The sequence below is a fragment of the Coloeus monedula genome, assembly GCF_965178545.1.
Source record: "Coloeus monedula genome assembly, chromosome: 6".
Taxonomy (NCBI): domain Eukaryota; kingdom Metazoa; phylum Chordata; class Aves; order Passeriformes; family Corvidae; genus Coloeus; species Coloeus monedula.
The window spans coordinates 50932922-50951720 of NC_138786.1; the positions used below are offsets into that span (position 1 = coordinate 50932922).

At 34.9% G+C, this 18799-nt stretch overlaps 1 protein-coding gene across 4 annotated transcripts in view; it reads left to right on the plus strand.

Moving 5' to 3' along the window:
* PAPOLA (poly(A) polymerase alpha) overlaps nt 1–18799 on the plus strand; it is a 44071-nt gene that overhangs the window by 15401 nt on the left and 9871 nt on the right. For all 4 annotated transcript variants that reach the window (XM_082283880.1, XM_082283878.1, XM_082283879.1 and 1 more), the window contains exons 7-17: nt 1408–1519; nt 2767–2856; nt 2947–3085; nt 4573–4645; nt 6111–6231; nt 7120–7204; nt 11688–11741; nt 12517–12636; nt 14090–14199; nt 16915–17036; nt 18026–18168. In XM_082283880.1, coding sequence (XP_082140006.1) covers nt 1408–1519; nt 2767–2856; nt 2947–3085; nt 4573–4645; nt 6111–6231; nt 7120–7204; nt 11688–11741; nt 12517–12636; nt 14090–14199; nt 16915–17036; nt 18026–18168 — 1169 coding nt within the window. The remainder of the gene's footprint in view (nt 1–1407; nt 1520–2766; nt 2857–2946; nt 3086–4572; nt 4646–6110; nt 6232–7119; nt 7205–11687; nt 11742–12516; nt 12637–14089; nt 14200–16914; nt 17037–18025; nt 18169–18799) is intronic.

Genomic DNA, 18799 nt, shown 5'->3' on the forward strand with positions numbered 1-18799 from the left:
AAAATACCCTGAATACTTTGGAAATACTTTTCTGTGGAGAAGTGCTTCATAGTTTAAAACGGATGGATGCAAAGTTTTAAGTACCTACAAAAAGTCTTTAAGATGTCTTCAGCTTCACTTTATCTGAAATAATTTTAATGTAACTAAACCAGTTTTATTCTTGGTGCAATAGTACTAGGTATTTCATTGTCTTGTAGGTCAAGTGATAACCACTTTGATTAAAAGCTTTGTTTGGTGAAGTACCTTTGTTGCCTTGCAGAAAGGCTACTGATATGCTGATAAGTGGCTGAGTATCAAGGCTGCTTGATATTCTCATCAACTAACTGACTGACTGAAGGGCAAACTGACTTCTCTACTCTGTGGTGTCCTTGTGTGCAGGGCAATGTAAAACTCTAGCTCTGTGCTGAATAGTATTTTAGATGTTCTTGGCCTAGAAAAACTAAATATTGCAGAAGTAATAGCAAAGAAATTACACATAGTTTCAAAATGTATACGCTTGCTCAGCAGTTTGCTGAATTTTCAGAATCTTTTGTGTAATCAGATACCTAGACTCTTCATAGACACTGGTCTTTATATAGAGTCAGCTAGTTACATATGTGATTTACAGGGCTAGATGGGGGAAGGTATCCTACTCTTTCTCTAATTCCATGGTAATTTTCATGGAATCATAGAATATGCTGAGTTGGGAGGGACCCATCAGGATCATCGAAGTCCAACTCCCAGCCCTGTGTAGGACGTCCTAAGAGTCACACCATGAGCCTCAGAGTGTTCTCCAAATGCTTCTTGAACTTTTTTCAGGCTTGGGGCTGATACCACTGGCCTGGGGAGCCTGTTGCAGTGCCCAGTCACCCTCTGAGTAAAAAAAGCTTTCCCTGATGTGTTATCTAAGCCTCCCCTGGCTCAGCTTCATGCTGTTTCCTTGAGTCCTGACACTGGTTGTGAGAGTGAAGAGATCAGTGCCTGTTTGTGGTCTTCAACATCCTCATGAGGGAAAGCAATAAGGACTTCCCTCAGTCTTTTGGATATTTGAGAATATTTAGGTTAAAACCAGGATTCATGTTTTCATAGCTTGTTATGATGTTGGTAGGATTTTGTATTCTGGACCTAGCAGTGATGCTTGTTCCCAAATGATTTTTATTTACATTGACAGCATAGTTTTTGTGTGTGTGCTGGTTCTATATTAATCTAAATGTGTATTTTATCCTCTTGGAAAAGGAGCCATAAGATAGATGAAGCATCTGAAAATGTTTCTTTTAGTGTCTGCGAAGGATGTTAGTATATATATTTTTAAAGGGATTCTTTGTGCTAGGAAGACTACTGTTAGTAAACTTGATGAAAATTACTTACAGAATTCTACAGAAGAAAGAACAGTTTTCTGATGTCTTACCTCTTTTTTTTGTTCTTAAGATTGATATTTTGTTTGCAAGATTAGCACTGCAAACTATTCCTGAGGACTTAGATCTACGAGATGACAGCCTACTTAAAAATTTAGACATTAGATGCATACGAAGTCTTAATGGTATGTATGTACTGTTTTGTAAATCAACTTGTCTAATCTTGAAATAATTATCCTAGGTTCTTTGATACAGCAGTTGTGGATTTGACTGAAAATACAGCAACTTCACATTTAGAAATAAAGTTATAGCCAGTTTTATATATCTTTCTGGAGAGAAGGGTTGTGTCTTGTTGGCCAGACTGCTTATGATTTTTTTCTCTTGGTATATGGTTCTAGAAATGAATGGGACTTGGAAGACTTTTGGAGCATTATGCATTTCTGTAAATAAAGATGTATTTTTTTTTAATTTGTGTTTGCATAAACATACATGAAATTGCTTCAGTTATAATTTGGAGATACCAAAATGGTGTCAGTTTGAGGTCAGGTCTTTAGTAGTTTACTAGCTTGTGTAACCCTTAACTTCTCTCTAATACCTTAGCTGAAAAAATCGTTATTTATGTATGGGATGATAGGGGCTTTAGCCTGGCTGCAGCTTGATGGGGAAGGGGAGCATGTTTGCATGAGGAGCACTGATTGTTGTTATAAGCTAAAACCTTGATAATTGAGATTATCACACCCACTTAAACTGTTTTGTGAAATTCCCATCTGTGCAATCTCTAGAATTCATAGTTGCCTCTTACTTACTTTGAAAATAGTCTTAGGTAATACTATTTTCTTGTGAATGGCTCTCTGCAACTACTGAGTAACAATGAAGCACTACTTATTCTTTATTATAAATGCCCTAAAATCAAGCAGTTAATACTGCTATCTATAATGTTAACAGTCTGAAAATATCCCATCAAAGTAGCAGTCCATTAGTTGTAGTATGTTTAAAAACTATTCTTTTTAGCCTGTTCTTAAAAATTCAAAGCTTTGACCTATGACTGGCAGGTTTTCTGTAGGTTCATGAAGACTTACACTTTATTCAGTTGGATTGTGCATTCCATGATGTACTGCATGTATTCATGTAACAGCAGAACTTGTTTGTTTCTTCAACAGCTTACATAGTTCATTAATAACAAAAATCAAGTAGCAGTCCAAAACTGTAGTCATGTGCTCATGAATTGGCTGAGTCTGCTATAAAGCACTAAAAATGAAAAAAAGACACATGAAAATATGTTAAGCTTTCTAATTGAAAACAAAAGTGATCAGAATATGAAACGAATTTCCAGCATGCTCATCTAAAAAGTTTGGTAGTTTTGAAGGTGAGGGAGGATAAGCAAGCTAAAAACTTTGGAGGCAGCAACTGTAATTGATTCTTTCTTTTGCAGGTTGCCGCGTAACCGATGAAATTCTGCATCTAGTACCAAACATTGACAACTTCAGGTTAACACTGAGAGCTATCAAATTGTGGGCAAAACGTAAGCAGTTTTATTCCAAAATTTGTGAAGTTTTCACTACATCTTCTGGTTACTGATATCTCTCTCCTTTTGTCTCTTCTCAATCCACAGGCCACAACATCTATTCCAATATACTAGGTTTCCTTGGTGGTGTTTCCTGGGCTATGCTAGTAGCAAGAACTTGCCAGCTTTATCCAAATGCAATAGCATCAACTCTTGTACATAAATTTTTCTTGGTATTTTCTAAATGGTATGTTTTTTTTGTTTGTTTTTTTGGTTTGTTTTTAATTTAGATTAAACTAAAATAAAATTGTTTGTAGACACTAAATTTTAGTCCTGTTTTTATGGTACCATTTTCAGCTGTTACCAGATTAAGTTAAATTAGAAGCATTGTTCTTGCCACCAGAAAGTTGTCAGCTTAGTTTTTCAATAAGTCATCCAACATGTCATGTTTTTAAAGTATCTGAACCAAAACCACCCAGTTCTTAATTAAAATTTTCTCAAGTATTTTTTGTAACTCAACAATACTCTTCAGATAAAATACTTGTATAGTAGAAAATAGTAGCAGATAGCCCAAAATTTAAAGTTTTAACATTCAGATACTGGGGTAATGGATAAAGGAGGTATGCCAGTATCTGGTTTAGGCACATAGCTTAAGTGCAATTTAAGAGAACCAGTGGCAAAAATACGGGTTTTAATCTTGTCAGTGTGGAGTGGTAGGTGTTTCAGAATTACATGCTATTTCGTACTCTTGAGCTAGTTAGCTCAGAAAGATGGTTTGAATAGCTCTGATGGGGACATTCCAAGTAAATTTAGAACAAATGGGACAAAAGTGAACTTTGCAGATTACAAATGAATACTGTTTTTCTTGAAAGACCGTGTCTGGATACCTTTATTCTTCATGAGACACTGACAGATTTTAAGCATCATTTACCAAGGTGTTGCTTTACTTCAAGTATAGTGTCTTTTCTTCTTAATGTGAAGATAATTTGCACACTTTCACTGCCTTGCGTTCATAGGCTTTCTAGCCTCCTTGAGGTATGTAGTGTTTAGTAATATTTTGCCACACTAAGCTAATAGAGGGGAATTGATTGCAATCTCTGTTTAATGTGTTTATTGGACTTCTCTCCATTTTGTACATGCATAGCGTAGGAGCATTAATGTACAAATTCCAACAGATTAACCAACTTCTGCTCATTATAGGAAGATAACTTTTATTCGGGGGGGTAAGATGACTTGAAGAACAAGAGTTACATTTTAGTGTTTCATTCAGCAAGGTTTCTTTCTCTCTTGATTATAATTTTCTTTTAATACATATGGTTTGTAATGATGCTGTATGGTGTAATTGTGCTAGCTATTTGTTCTGTAGTTTGTCCATGAAACAGCTAGCTTGAAGATGGACCCAATGTCAGTCTTCACAGAGAAATTTCTCTTTGATTGATATATTTCAGGAATAATTTAGAGGAGTTTAAATTAATTACCTAAACCAGTGATTATAAACCTCCAAGACTACAGAAAATTCCTTGTTCTGATGCCCTGGAGAAGCTAATTGGAGTTATATTGTAGTTCAGCAATACACCTTATTTAAACTACCCCAGTTAAACCAGCCTAGTTTTGAGGAAATGGTGCTTTACCTTGAGAGCAGAGTTAAGAAGGATCGCATTCAAAAGTATTGTTTGTTGAACATACATGGTTGTATCCAACAGTCTTATTCAGTGCTACAATCTTTTTGAACAGGGAATGGCCAAATCCAGTGCTATTGAAACAGCCAGAAGAATGCAATCTTAATTTGCCTGTATGGGACCCAAGGGTTAGTGTGTTATTTTTTCCCCTCTAAGTCACGCTGTACAATAAATCCGGTTGCTTAAAAATTCCTAGGTGAACTTCATTTTGGGTTTATTGAACTTAATGTTGTGGTGTTGTAGCTTCATAAGTAACTTCTAATCTCCTGAGAATAGAACAAAGTTACCCTAATTTTTTGAATTGATGGCTTGAAGCACACTTGCTGAACAATGTACTTTTTCTCCCAATTTTTGCAGTAAGTGATCTTAATAAAAATTTGGTGTGAATAGTTACATGTCTAAAGCAGTGCATTTTTGGAAAATTGCTAATCTTAAAATGGTTTGCTTATGATTTAAAGCCTATTACTTTTGCAAGTATCTTGAATTCACTTCAGTGCAAGTCACAGCTGGGTAGGCTTGGTTCCATATAGTTGTAGTAAAGTGTCTTTTCATCTTGCACCAAAGAAGATCATAACTTGAAGTCTTTTAGTTGTTTTGTATATTGTTTATAATGTTTAATCTCCATCTTTGTAGCACTTGCATTAAGGACATTGGACATTAATGTCCTTCGGGGAGTCAGTGAAACAGCTTGCAGCAGATGCATGGCTCCCATTGTGAGCTTTCAGTAGGGCATAATATGAATGTGCTCAATGCTATTTTGTCAATCATAGAACAGTTGATATTCAACTAATCTTTATTTTGATGAATAGCATAAGCTTCAGAGGTTGAGTTGTATTTGCTTTTGTACTTCAAATCTGTTTTTTCTGATTGACAAAAGTTCACATTTAAATATGTGAAACAGTTGAAAACGTGTTCTTGAGTCTGTTATTCCTGAGACAGGAGGTTTGAGGTCAGTGTGTGACGGGAACTATCTGTTTTGTAGCAGCTAATCAAAGTGGGTTAAGGTAAAGGCAGGGGTTTATCTTTTATTTACCTTCTACAAGATTGTTACCCTAATAATATTTTAATGTATTTTGCGTGTGTACGTTGTGTCCCTTCTTTTTTGTTACCCTGTCTGCTGTTAAATAAAAGTACGTTAATGCAAGTGATGCTTCTGTCAGGTTGCATAGAGCCTCTTTTCTTAAAATGGCTCTTAGTTTTCAGTAGTGTTACAGAAATAAAGTATAAAATACCTTTCGCAAAGTCTGAAGACAGTCATTCTGCAGAAGGTGCTTATATGGTGATGAGGTGGCCTTGGTTTCATGTGATCACAAACTAATCTCTATTAAAGAGGGAAATTGTTCTGTTTGGTTGGCATTTCTGGATTTAGAAATGCCTGCAGCTTCATCTTGATGTGCTGACAGGTTACAGCCCTCCCACATCACTGTCATTCAGAAAGATGTTCTTTGTTCTGTTTTCTAAACTTTTTCTGAACTCAGTCTACAAACTAAGGTCTCTTAGAACTTAAGACTTGGTTGTAGTAAAAGGAGAAATCCAAATCTGTTAACTGATGTGTGTGCTTGAAGAAAACTGATTGGCTGTTGTTATATGTAGGTAAACCCCAGTGATAGGTACCATCTTATGCCTATAATTACACCAGCATACCCACAGCAGAACTCTACGTACAATGTGTCCGTTTCCACACGGATGGTCATGGTTGAGGAATTTAAGCAAGGTAAGTATTATCTTATGCTCTCTATATAAATGTTTTCAAACAGATTTAAAATAGTTTTCATTGCAGGTATGCTTTGAAGGGGGAGGTGGGTGGATGTTAAAAAGCTTGTTGACACAAGACTGTTTTGAGGGAGGTAGACCTTGGCCTGTTACACTTAATGTTGCTTAACACTACGAATTTAGTAGATACTTCTGCAGGTCTGTCCTTCACTCTTAGAAACTGAGGGTAGTGAAATAGAATGCCTTGTGCTCTGAAAATTAGAGCTAATGCTATAATTTTATTTTAGTGGCTTAGATTGTGTCATGATAAATGAAAGATTAGCAGTAGTAGTTCCACTTGATGCCTGTTTCTAGGCCTAGTAAAGGCAGTGTACTCTCTTGAAGATGAGTCCTCTGGATTTATCCAAATAATGTACTTGAATAATTATAGCAGATAAGAGAAGTTGTTATCAAAGCAAGAAATAGACTTCATGCAGGGAGCAACTACAAGTAGCTTTCTCTGACAGAGCAATACCTTGTTGTCTCACTGTTTCTTTTCCTTGTAAAATGCCTTGCACAAGAGGTGATTCCAACTGAATGGTTACTGTGGCATATGCAAAAAACTAAATGGAGCTATGTTACAACACAGAGTAAAAATATGTGCAATAATCTGATCAATTAACATACATTTCTACACAGATGTAGGTTTTTTAAAAATTATTATTCGTTTAACGAAGGACCAATTAAAGTATGACTGAATTATAAATCTTGTTGATAAATTGCTGTGGATTTGAAGGGAGGAAATAATTTGTAGTAGTCTTTGCTAAGTTAATAAACTGTCTTTACTCTGGATACTAAACTGTATTTTTTAAAAAAAAAGTTTAAATTTTTTTTTTTTTTTATAATTTAGGTCTTGCTATCACAGATGAAATTTTGCTGAGTAAGGCAGAGTGGTCCAAACTTTTTGAAGCTCCAAACTTCTTTCAGAAGTACAAGTATGTATTTTATGGCATGGCAGAATATTTTAAGTTTATCAGTTGAACTACCTAATAATGCTCTGTAGCACAGGATCATAAATATACATACATTAGATGTCCAAAAAATGTTTTGTTAGGATTTTTCTATAGAGTGGGAGAGTGAATGCACTACTGTCCTTTCTCTTAGAAAGTGAATAATCTTCTCAGGTACTTTGTTGTGTCTTAAACCTGTATTTCAGGTACCTTTTAGTCCATGAGCAGATATTTAGAATGTCACCAGTTAACTCTGAACTGGTATGCTACCAGTAACATTGGAGACCTGTCATCTGGTTTGACTAATAGAAATGATCTTTAGTGCTGTCAGTAAGCATTCTAAAAATGGGTCTTCCCAGGAAAAAAGATGTTGAAAGAACTTATTCTGAAGGTCAATATTTAAAATGAATAAGTACTTGAAACTGTATGTTTTCTTCTGTCAATACAGTCAACAGTTTACTCTGATAATAAAACATATTTTTGCAATTGTGTTGGCTAACTACCAGCTGTACTAGTTATTACTAGATTTTTTTCATTAAAGCTTAAGGCTCTTGGATCTTTATTAACTTATACCTAGCTTTTCTAATTTTGTAATGTCTCTGAGGGAAGTACTGAAATTCACACTTCACACTTTTAGGGTTTCTAGTAATACGCTTGTGGGGCAGAAGCTTGTTAAATGTGTACGGACTTGCTGAAAGTTGTATTTTTACAATAAATATGGATTATTAAAATATGGACTACATCTTCTTTGCCCTCAGTTGAAATTGGAGACCCATTTTTCTTGAATCAAGATCAAATATATATTACACATGTTTGTGTTGGGTGGTTGGTTGGTTTTGTACTAATCTAAACAAGATTGAAATATACAGTTCCCCCATTAAAAGAGACTGATGACCTTCATAATGTGTCTGTGTTTTGTTTCTATACTTTTTGCATGATAAAAGCTTTAAAACATTTGGATGGCTTTTGTTGTTCCTTGGAGCTTAAGATTGAAAACATTTAAAAGAACACTATTAAATTATATTATTATTTGAAGTAAAATTGGGCTGCAGACAAATCAGTTTCTGTTGAAGAGGTTTCTAGTACATTTTCTTTGTTCCTTTCAAAAATAGGAAGCATTTAATGTCATTTGAAATAATCTCCATTTTAATGTAGGTTTTTTTGTGTACCAGCTTTAGCCATTTTACCAGTTGCTGAGCAAGAGAAGCTTTCATTGCTACATTATATACCCAGGTTTTCTGTTTTGCACATGATGTCTTTGCTCTAATTTTATTTTTTTAACTGTGGAATGGTATTATGGAGCCTGCTTTAATTTAAATTACCCAGGATTTCCTCTGTTTTCCCTTAGTAGATTAATTTTAAAATTTTGGTTAGTAGCCTTTACAAAGTAAATAATTGTATGCAGTCATCTATATGCAGTAAACGTGGCTCTCTTGGTCAGATCTCCATCTGAAAGCTAGATGTATTGAAGTTTTTTTTCCCTCTTCACTTTCTTCTCCTGTATAAATTGTAGATGCCTTGGCATGTTCTGCTGAATTCATAGCAGTGTGTAATGCTGTTATTCTCAGATAAGAGAATGTCTGATCCTTGCTCTGAGACAAACATTTCTTTTTATCTGAAAATTTAGCTTCAGTAATCTATCACTCTCAATGGCAATTAGTTGCTAAATATCTACTGTTCATAAGCACTTGACTTGCTGTCTATGTTTAAAATAAACCTTAATGATGTGTGACTAATGAAATCTAGAGGCTACTGCATACCTGCATGGTAGGAGCAGATTAGAAATTAAGAAAATTAGGAAATCTGCTTTTAGTTACTTATTTTTTTTCTTACTTTGTAAATGTCAGCAATTACTTGGAGATAGGGAGTTACAACATGTATTATCTGCCCTTCGTGTAGATTTAAATTTTTCAAAAGGGGGGGGAGCAGTGACAAGGAACATACAGGTACGGTGTTTTACAGGGAAGTGACAAGAATTTCAAGTAGATATGAGTCTGAAGTGTTGCATGAGAAATGAAATGGTTATAGCTTAAGACCAAGAGAGCAGTGTTTTGAGAGAAATAGCACTCATTTAATAAGCTCTAGCATATTCTATGTCATTAGAAGAGAAAATTCTGCTAAATAAGTAGAATATAAATACACCTTTTTAAAAGGTCTCTTGACTTCATAGGACTTTAAAGTACTGGATATAAGTATACTTCCTAGACATACAATAAAGAAGAATCAAAATTAACGTGTTCAGGTGTTCTCAGTTGGTTTTGGGGTGTCTTTTTTTTTTTAATTTTTGGTGTGTTTTGGTTTTTTTTGTTTGGTTGGGTTTTGTTAGTTTCTTTGGTGGGGGGGTTTTTTGTTGTTGTTTTTTTGTTTTGTTTTCCCCAGAAAGTAATATGACTCTAATTTGGGTGGTTTTTTTTAGAAATACTTGTGTTAATGATGTATTACAATTCTATACTATCTACATTAGGTTATTTTTGTGAAAAGAATGCTGAAAGGCAGACAGTGAGAAAACTTTCAAGCCCCCAAACAAAACTCCAAACCGATATACTTCAGAATAATACCGAATCTAAAAGTCACCACTGAGATGTAGAAGCTTAAGTTAGGACCGTTTTTTCTTTATAATGAAGTGATAGATACTTCTGAGTTACACATGTGCTTTGTGATAAAATTATGACTGAGGCACCGATAACAAATCTTGTCTTCGCAAAATTTAGCAGTGAGGCCTTGGACTTTTAAAATATCTTGATTTTTAACACTATTTAATTTTATTGAAAATTGTAGTAGGAAGTTTCTAGTGAATAATTCCCTCTCAGTGCTAACAGCTGGTAGGTGAGTGGGGAGAAATTGGATCCTTTACTTTTTTCTTTTTCAGCAAACACTACCTGAGCAAAAATAGTTAATCATTACTTTTTTTTTGTATAAATTAGGCTTAGGGTTTTTTCCTAGGTGTTTACCAGCTACTTGAGGCTTTTAGACACAAACAAATTACTTTTTTTTTTTTTTAATGATTCTTAAGAAGTCTGTTTCAAAGCGCTGCTTTTAATAAGTAATTGGAAAATTGATTTTTTCAAATATTTGCATATTGAGATTTGTCTTTTTCGGTTTGGACATGGTTAAAAATATCAAAAAGCTTGAGCATTGTAGTTTCTTCTGAATGAAACATTCTGCAAGCGTGCAATGTGTGTGGTGTAGGAATCTTACTGAAAGTGTAGTACTCCTTAGAATAAACCAACATTAGTAATGTCTCATACAGAGTTAAAGGACCCTTTTTATCTTTTTCCATAAGATTTTTCTGTGAAGCAGTCAATACTGCCAAGATGCAGAATGAATAGGTTATTTAATCTCTTTTTATTCAGAACAAGGGAGAAGTTTCTCCGAATGTCTCCGTTGCAGTTCTCTTGTTTCATTGACATTCTCTGACTGAAATCAGAGGACTGTAGTATTTTCGTTCTTGCCACCTAGAGATAAGTACAGAAACATGTAGCTGCTAATTTGATCTGTTGATTTGGATTTGCTGTTGCAATTTGAAGGCCTGTGGCACCAGAGGACTGCACCAGGGTTTTCCAGCATCATTCACCTTGCTTTCCTTTCTATGAGCTATATGCTAGGGTATCTCGTGTTAGTACTGTTCTTTAATCCTGCTCTGAAGGTACCTAAACATGCCATATCAGTATAGAGTAGTGTGGCTTTGGATGACGTAGGATGTTAAAGATTTCCCAGCTAAGATTCTGAAAAACCTGTCTGTAAGCATGTGAGATTGCCTCAGCTCCCTCATTCGGAACTCAAGTTAAAACTAATCTTTTCCCATTCTGCTGTCCTTGGGCTTTCTTGTTTAAAATACCATTCTTGTTTTGTATACTGTCTCTTTGAAATCTGCTAATAGTGGGTATACACTGAATATCCTTGAAATATAATTGAGAGGTTAAGAACTATCATCAGAGGAAACATTCCTTATGAAATTTCAGATAAGTGTCTTCAGAGAATTCCAAAATTGAGATACAAATTTTGTTAACCGTATTTCATAGTGTTATTTTGGATTTTGAACAAATGCATGTGTGCTAACCACTCTTCTCACTATTCAGAAATAATGTTGCAACTAAGACATATGACATGTAAAGGTAGTAGTGAACAACTGTTTTTTCTTGATTCATAGTCAGTTAAATCCCTGATCTCATCCGGTATTGAAATATTTCAACCAATGCTACATTCCTAACCTTTTATTAAGGTTATTGGTATTACAGTGGAGTTGCAAATGGCCCTAAACTCCAAAATGTTTTGAAGTCTGTTAGTCACACACTTGAGACATAGCCCCTATTTCTACGTAACAAAACTTAATTTAACGTAGGATATATACTTAAGCTAATAATCTGTATTTTACAATGTAGAATTTACTGCAAAGTTTTAATATTAAGGTTTGAATGTCTAGTTTTAGAAATATATATAGAATAGCATATTGTCTTTATCTCCAAAGGCATTATATTGTACTTCTAGCAAGTGCACCGACAGAAAAACAGCGACTAGAATGGTGAGTAATCCTTGATAATCCAAGAACCAAATCAAAACAAAAAAACCTCCCCACCAAACATCAAAAACAACAACCTCCCTTCCCTCCCTGCCACCAACCTTGGACACGAGGGAGTATCTAGTGTATCAGGTGTCTTCTTAATGAAAGAAAGTGGAGCTTCAGTGTTTCAAAATTAAATGGAAAAAGATCGTAGAGTTTTGAAAAAAAAAGTTAAGATGAAAAACTAGAGAGTAAAGGCTGTTGCTTGAATTTTTCCTTAACAGCACTGTCAGGTTTACAAATGCCTTGTGCACTTTTTTTAATAAGCAGTGTGAGGAGGTATGTTTTCAGTCACTTGAAATGCTGTTTCTCAAAACAAAAATCCCCCTTTCCCATGTTTCTGATTTCTCTTATTAGTGAAATTTTAAGGTTGGCAGGTATTGGGAATTTCTTCACCTCTAAAATTCATCATCTGAGGCCAAAAGAATATTGGATAAATATGTGGTGGCTCCTTCTGACTGCCTTTTACTTGGTGTGTAATGTCTTGTATTTAATTCCATTTGTAAAATCAGGCCACAGAGAGAGCTGCAGGGCATTCTTAAGCTTCTCTTGTGTCAGTTTTTGTAACGCCTTAACTGAAATAATTGATCTGAATTAATCTGGCGTGCACTAATTCATTAGTAGTCTCAAGTATTAATATAAGGAGAATGTTGAGGATTTTATCCTGATATATGATGTTAGATACTTCTATTATTTCCTGTTAATGAGATCTTGTTAATAAATGACATTTATGCAGGGTGGGCTTGGTGGAATCAAAAATCCGTATTCTAGTTGGAAACCTGGAGAAGAATGAATTCATTACACTGGCTCATGTGAATCCACAGTCATTCCCAGCACCCAAGGAGAATCCTGACAAGTAAGCAAACCCATTTTCTTCATTAAATAGGGAGAAGCTAACTAAAATACAATTTCATTAATAAATAAATGGACATTTTTGTAGAATCTTAAAAGGATTAATTTTTAATGACAGCACCTAAAGGCAAACAAACAATGTTCAGCTCTTCTTAAGTACTATTTGTGAAATTAGGTACTCTTTAATTCTTTATAAAAATGTTTCTGAATCAGAAAATAAGGGGAAGTGTATTTTTGTTAATAACTGTATTAATTGCATAATTTCTTGCCAACCTGTATAAGTTACTGCTACTTAGTTGATGCTGGTTTAATTGTGAGGAGGCACTGAGAATCTGGGAGAACATCAGGCACTGTAGAATGGAGCTCTTGAGTAACCAAGTTAATTTAATTTTACAAAATTTAGCAGTTGGGATGAATATCACTGGAATCATAATAACTGTTAGAATTTGTCAGGTTGTGGAAACAGTGGAGAGAATATAAAGTACTTCAGATTGCTGAGGATTTTAAATGTTTTTTGGCTCCTTCCTCTGCTACTCCTTTCTCCCCCACTCAAAACAGTGATTGCAGGTGTGTGGGGGCTGAAAACTCTTTTAAGACTTTATTTTGAGATGGCATTGTAATTAATTTGTAAGGAATTGTATTTTTGTGTGAAGTGTGAGAATGGGGGAGAAATTCGTCTTTACTGGGATATGTGAAAAACCCTGTTATCCTTGCACAGAGCCTTTTCCACACATTAACTGCTTTAGGTACAGTATGGTGCTACTTTTTTTTTTTTTTTTAGAGGTTATGTAATTGTTGTATGCATGTTCTGAGTAAAATTGGAAGGAAGCAGGCAGTACCACTTTAGCATCATTTTAGCAGGTGGATACAGCTACAACTGCCTGCATAATCAGAGGCTCCAATTAGCTCTTATTTCAGAGGACTTGATGCAGGCAACACTTTCAGGAAAGTTTGTCTTCCCAGTGTATACAAAGGACATTCACCTTCCCATGTGAAGGGGAGCTGTCAAAGGGAGGTTTTTAACTGAAACCTGCAGTTTGTGTTCAGTTTCAGCGAAGAAATTTGAGTGTTGAAGACACATTTAGGTTGCGAAATGGAAGTTGCTTAGTTGGGGAATAGATTCTAATTACTTTCGGTGCCTTTATAGTTGCTATGGCTAGTTGAGAGCTGGTTACTCTCATGCTAGTAGCTACATGAGAGGATCTGTATGGGAGCACAATTGGATGGAGTAATCTACTGATGATCTTAGTTCATTTGCTGGAGGTAGATGTGTAGTGTTTAATGACTTTTATATTATGAATGAAAAGGGAATGTCAGCTTTGGTTTTTGCTTTTGTATGTCTAGTTTCCCATTGCTACAGGAGTGAAAATGTATACCTGTTGTTACTGCAGCAAATAACTTATTAAGTTAGTTAATACTGTCAGTATTACATGACTGTTTTATACAACCTTTTCCAGGGAAGAATACCGTACGATGTGGGTGATTGGGTTGGTGTTTAAGAAAACAGAAAACTCTGAAAATTTAAGTGTTGATCTTACCTACGACATTCAGTCTTTTACAGACACAGGTGAGTTTTGCTTTCTAGGTGTTCTGGTATTAATAAACTTTTTCTAGGTGTTGTGGTATTAATAAACTTGTTGAAGCTTTTGTCTTTGCTCAAAATATAGTCTTTATTCATAATGCTCATATTAGTAGTAGAATTGTATCTTCACAGAGGGATTCAGCCAAGGAGTTTGGGGTTTTATTTAATGAAACACATTTTCAATGAGTTTTAATGCTTCTAAACACTTCAGACTAATGACTTTCAGTTTGTTCTCATTAAAAGTGATAAAAATTATACACACATCTTGCAGATCTCACTAAAAGTGTGGTACATTATTTTGTAATCTTTATTAAACAGATGAATTAGTTATCATATGCAAACTAGCAAGCATAACCTCAAAAATTTACAGTATAGTTTAAATATTTTTGTTACTTGGGGAAGCTAAATTTATCAGTGGATTACAAAATGCCTTTTATTCCATGGTGTTTCATGCTAGATAATTGATTCAGTAACTTTTACTTTCATGTCCAACACTCAGTGTAAGAGAGCTTTTTGGCTTTCTGATGCTTACTTTTTGATTCACAAAAATAACTTAGTACACACATAAGAAATTTTATAAGCAAAGAATTGGTAACAGCTGGGGAGTGTGATTCCAGAGTGTCAGGAACAGTAGCTTTGACAGATTTATCTAATACATTTGCTTTAATTTTTTTTTTTAAACAACAGTTGAGACTCAAGTATTCTGTGTTTACAGAGTTGAAGGATTAGGTTCAAGTGTTACCTAATGCAGCCCTGATCTCTGAATTTCTAAGACTCAGTAAGTTTGAGGAAGCAAGGGAATTGGACACCTTGACACCCCTCTGCCTCACACCTTTGAATGCAATAAATATATAGGTATATTTATAAATCATGCCAAGGTTTCAAAGTTCTTTCTTGCTGTATATATTTGCAGAGTGGCATTTCTTTCTTGAGAGGTGAAATATTTCTTGTATTTATTAGTGGTGAAGGAGAAACTATAGCAACTATAGGAACATCATTCTAATTTTTGAGAATTTAGAAAAGACGGTACCTTGGCTGCTGCTTTGAAGGAGTGCAGGAATTCAGAAGTTAGAGTTTCTCAGGTCTTTTATTGTTTATAAACAGATATTTCAGTAGTATACTTGTCAGACATTTTTGTATGAAAACACTAAAACTTGCACTTACAATTTTGAATGTGATTTATTTGCACTATATTCCTGAAGTTTGTCTAAATAGATGCACTTATAAGTGGAGTAGCATTTCATCAAGATCCATATAAACTGTGGTGCAGAGTTTTTGATTTGTGAATACACTTCCAGAAGTAACCATCTAGTAAGCAATTTCTCTTTGTGTGTTGTGGGTTTTTTGGTAATCTGAAATTAATATGGGTCTGTCTTCATTGTTTTTAATCCATCCTAAAGACTTCTTTGCCCTGTCTTATGGAATAGACCCTAAGATTTTATCAAAAGTAACTAAGCATTTTTCAGGATGAAATTAAAGAATAGCTTCCTTTTTTAGCAGGAGCAAGGGGAGGAAGAAAGACATGAAGAGTGATCTAGGTTTTCCTAGTTTCTTGGAAACTTTGATAAGACCTAATGTCAGGAATGATTTAACCATGTCTGGTTTCACTGAGCATGCTTCTACCTTAGCTGTCACCTGTATAATTTTTTACAAAGAGGCTTTATGAGCTTCTTCAATACCAAGAAGTAGAGCAGTATTGTCTTTTATACTCAGTATTCATTGAACTTTTGTGTGCCTCACTCTTAACACCTTTTTAATTGCATGTTCACAGCCTATTCAGTGAGATTCCTTAATGTTGTTCGGTAGACAGTGAATAAGGGAGCTACCTCTTGAGTTTTTATACTTAAGATCTACAGAACCATTTTTTATTCATACATCTGCCCCAGCTTTTGTTTAATGTTGTAGAGACAGTCAGTGTGAATTAACAGGCTTTTCATTTTTACCTGGCTTTACTTGAACCCAGAATCCTGGGTTCCAGTGCAGTTCTTGTACGAGCGCTTACCATGTTGACTTACCAGAAGCAGATGTTCTGAGGTGAAGAGAAATAACTCGTTATAGTACACAAAATTAAAAGAAATAAAAATCAACCAAACAAACCCACCAAAACAGCTGTACAAAATTTTTTAAAAAACCAAAAACATACCAAAGCAAGAAAAAAGCCCAACAAAACAGAAAAAACCAAACATAAATTACTTTTATATAAAAATGTAATGGTGCATGAGTTGTCACGGTAATTTTACTACGTTAGGTGGCACATGAGCACTTAGCTCCTGATTTAAAACCCATTTGTTGCAGGAGCTGTGTAAATAAAATCACCTGTGAAGAAAATAATTTGATGTAAATACTGTAATTCTTTGTGAGAAAATTTTATTTCTGTCTTTAGCCTCTTTGAGAAAAAAATGAACAAGTTGCTTCAGAGCTCTTACAGTTAAAACTTGTTAAAAATAAACTTGTTAAAAACTGTGTGCTTGCAAGACATTTTTCTTGACAAACAGGTCACCTGTTTCCAAACCAATGTTTGTGTTTGTACTATCAGTGCTAGTGTGGTAGGCAGTTCCCCTTCTTCCTCCAGTACAAGGAAACATTATTCTTGTTCTTGAGGGTAATAAGTGCTCTGAAATGCAAATTGTTTCTGCCTGGGCAAGTAAGTGGACTTTGCAAAATGCTTCAGTATGTCTTAATGTTACTCTAATTGTGTAGTTTATAGGCAAGCAATAAACAGCAAGATGTTTGAGATGGATATGAAGATTGCTGCAAGGCATGTGAAACGTAAGCAACTTCACCAACTACTACCTAATCACGTGCTTCAGAAAAAGAAAAAGGTAAAACTTCACTAATATTTGAGAGCAGTGAAAATGCAGTTGCTCTCAAATTTTTGATTTTTAGGTTTACTAATCAAAGAATTAAAATCACATTTTGAGATCTTAATTTTACCTGCAATATGATCTCATTTGAGTGTAGCAGTATTATTAGGTGCACTAGATATAATACTAGATTTTTGAGAACATCAACAATGTGGATAGTATCTTCTTGTCTGGCTGAATAGTTTACCTGTGTGGCCTGTGGTATGGCCTGTGTGGAGAATGGTAGCATTAGTTTTTAATTAAGATGCTTCATTGGATTGTTTAATTTTAGTGGAATCAGGAAGAAGGGATGGAACTTTGAATTGAACAATACAGTTTCTTTCAAAATCCCTGCTGCTTTGTATTACCTTAATTTGAGAGCAATACGGGTTTGCTTGGGTTTTTTAATAGCTAAGCCACTGTTCTATATTCTGTTTTAACTGTAGCTGAATAACATGCTTTATTTCTATAGCTGTTTTATATTGAATGCTGTTTTAAGGACTAGAAAGTCTTTATTGACACCAAGTGTAGATCTGCTTCAGAGAACAATGTAAATATTAAGTAATACATCTCTCTAAGTAGTAGTCCTATGTCAGAAAAGGGTCTTTCTTCTCCATGGACTGAGTTCAAATCCTCTTTAAATTCTTTTTATGTACATCAGTTGCTTTAAAGTTAATGAAAGTATTTATAAGCCCACCAAACCAAAGAAATTTGAAATAAAGCTGAAAATATAATCATTAAATACGTTAACAGTTTGGTTTTGAACGTGATTGGTTCAGACAAATCTTTAGCAGAGTTGTGAACATGAAAATGTAAATGCTTGTAGTGGGAGGATAGTGGATTATTTACGTGTAAAAGGATTTGAAAATTGTCCGTTAAAGTTTGCATTTTGAAATAACTTTAATTTCTGTTGATTTTTGAACCTTTAATTAGACTAACAGAGTTTTCCTTTGCCTTGTGGCTTGCAGCACTCAACAGAAGGGATCAGGTTGACTGCTCTGAATGACAGCAGCCTAGACTTGTCTATGGACAGTGATAACAGCACGTCTGTGCCTTCGCCTACCAGTGCTATGAAGACGAGTCCGTTGAACAGTTCCGGAAGTTCTCAGGGGTAATGAAGACTTTCAGTCTTGTTGCTGCTCTCTCTTCCTGAATTACTTGTGTTAAATACATGGCAAATACTGCATGCATGAGATAGCCACTGTTACCAAGGTGGGAATGTTCCAAATTGGATGGAGATTGTAGGCACTCTTATTTCCAGTTTGAGCACTAGAATGAAATTTCGGGAATAGGGAGCATGGGACTGAACTTGAGATGAGGAGTTCTAAAGTTGGATAAAAATGCTTAGAAGAACACTATACGAAAACCTGGGTCCTGCAGTAGGGAGGGTATGATAGGTAGTGAGCAAGTAGTTGTGAGGGTGAGTAAGTAATTTTTTGAGTTTTGGATCCAAGTGTGAGACCGTAGAGAGGTTTAGATTTTCTGTCTGGGAAATCGGTAGTGCTACTGCTGTTACTGATAATACCTATGCAAATTAAGCTTAGGAACATAATTTCCCCTCTTAGTTTCAAAGTGTACATAGTAAAGTTTTCTTAATACTAACTTTCTGTATTAAGTCTTTTCCTACCTTGACTCCAGTTTGCCCCAATAAATTAGTTTAGTCTTTTCTTTGAAGAGTCTCATGTTCATCTCTTTGATACATATAGAAGTTACCATCAATCTCCTATAGTTCAGCAGTATTA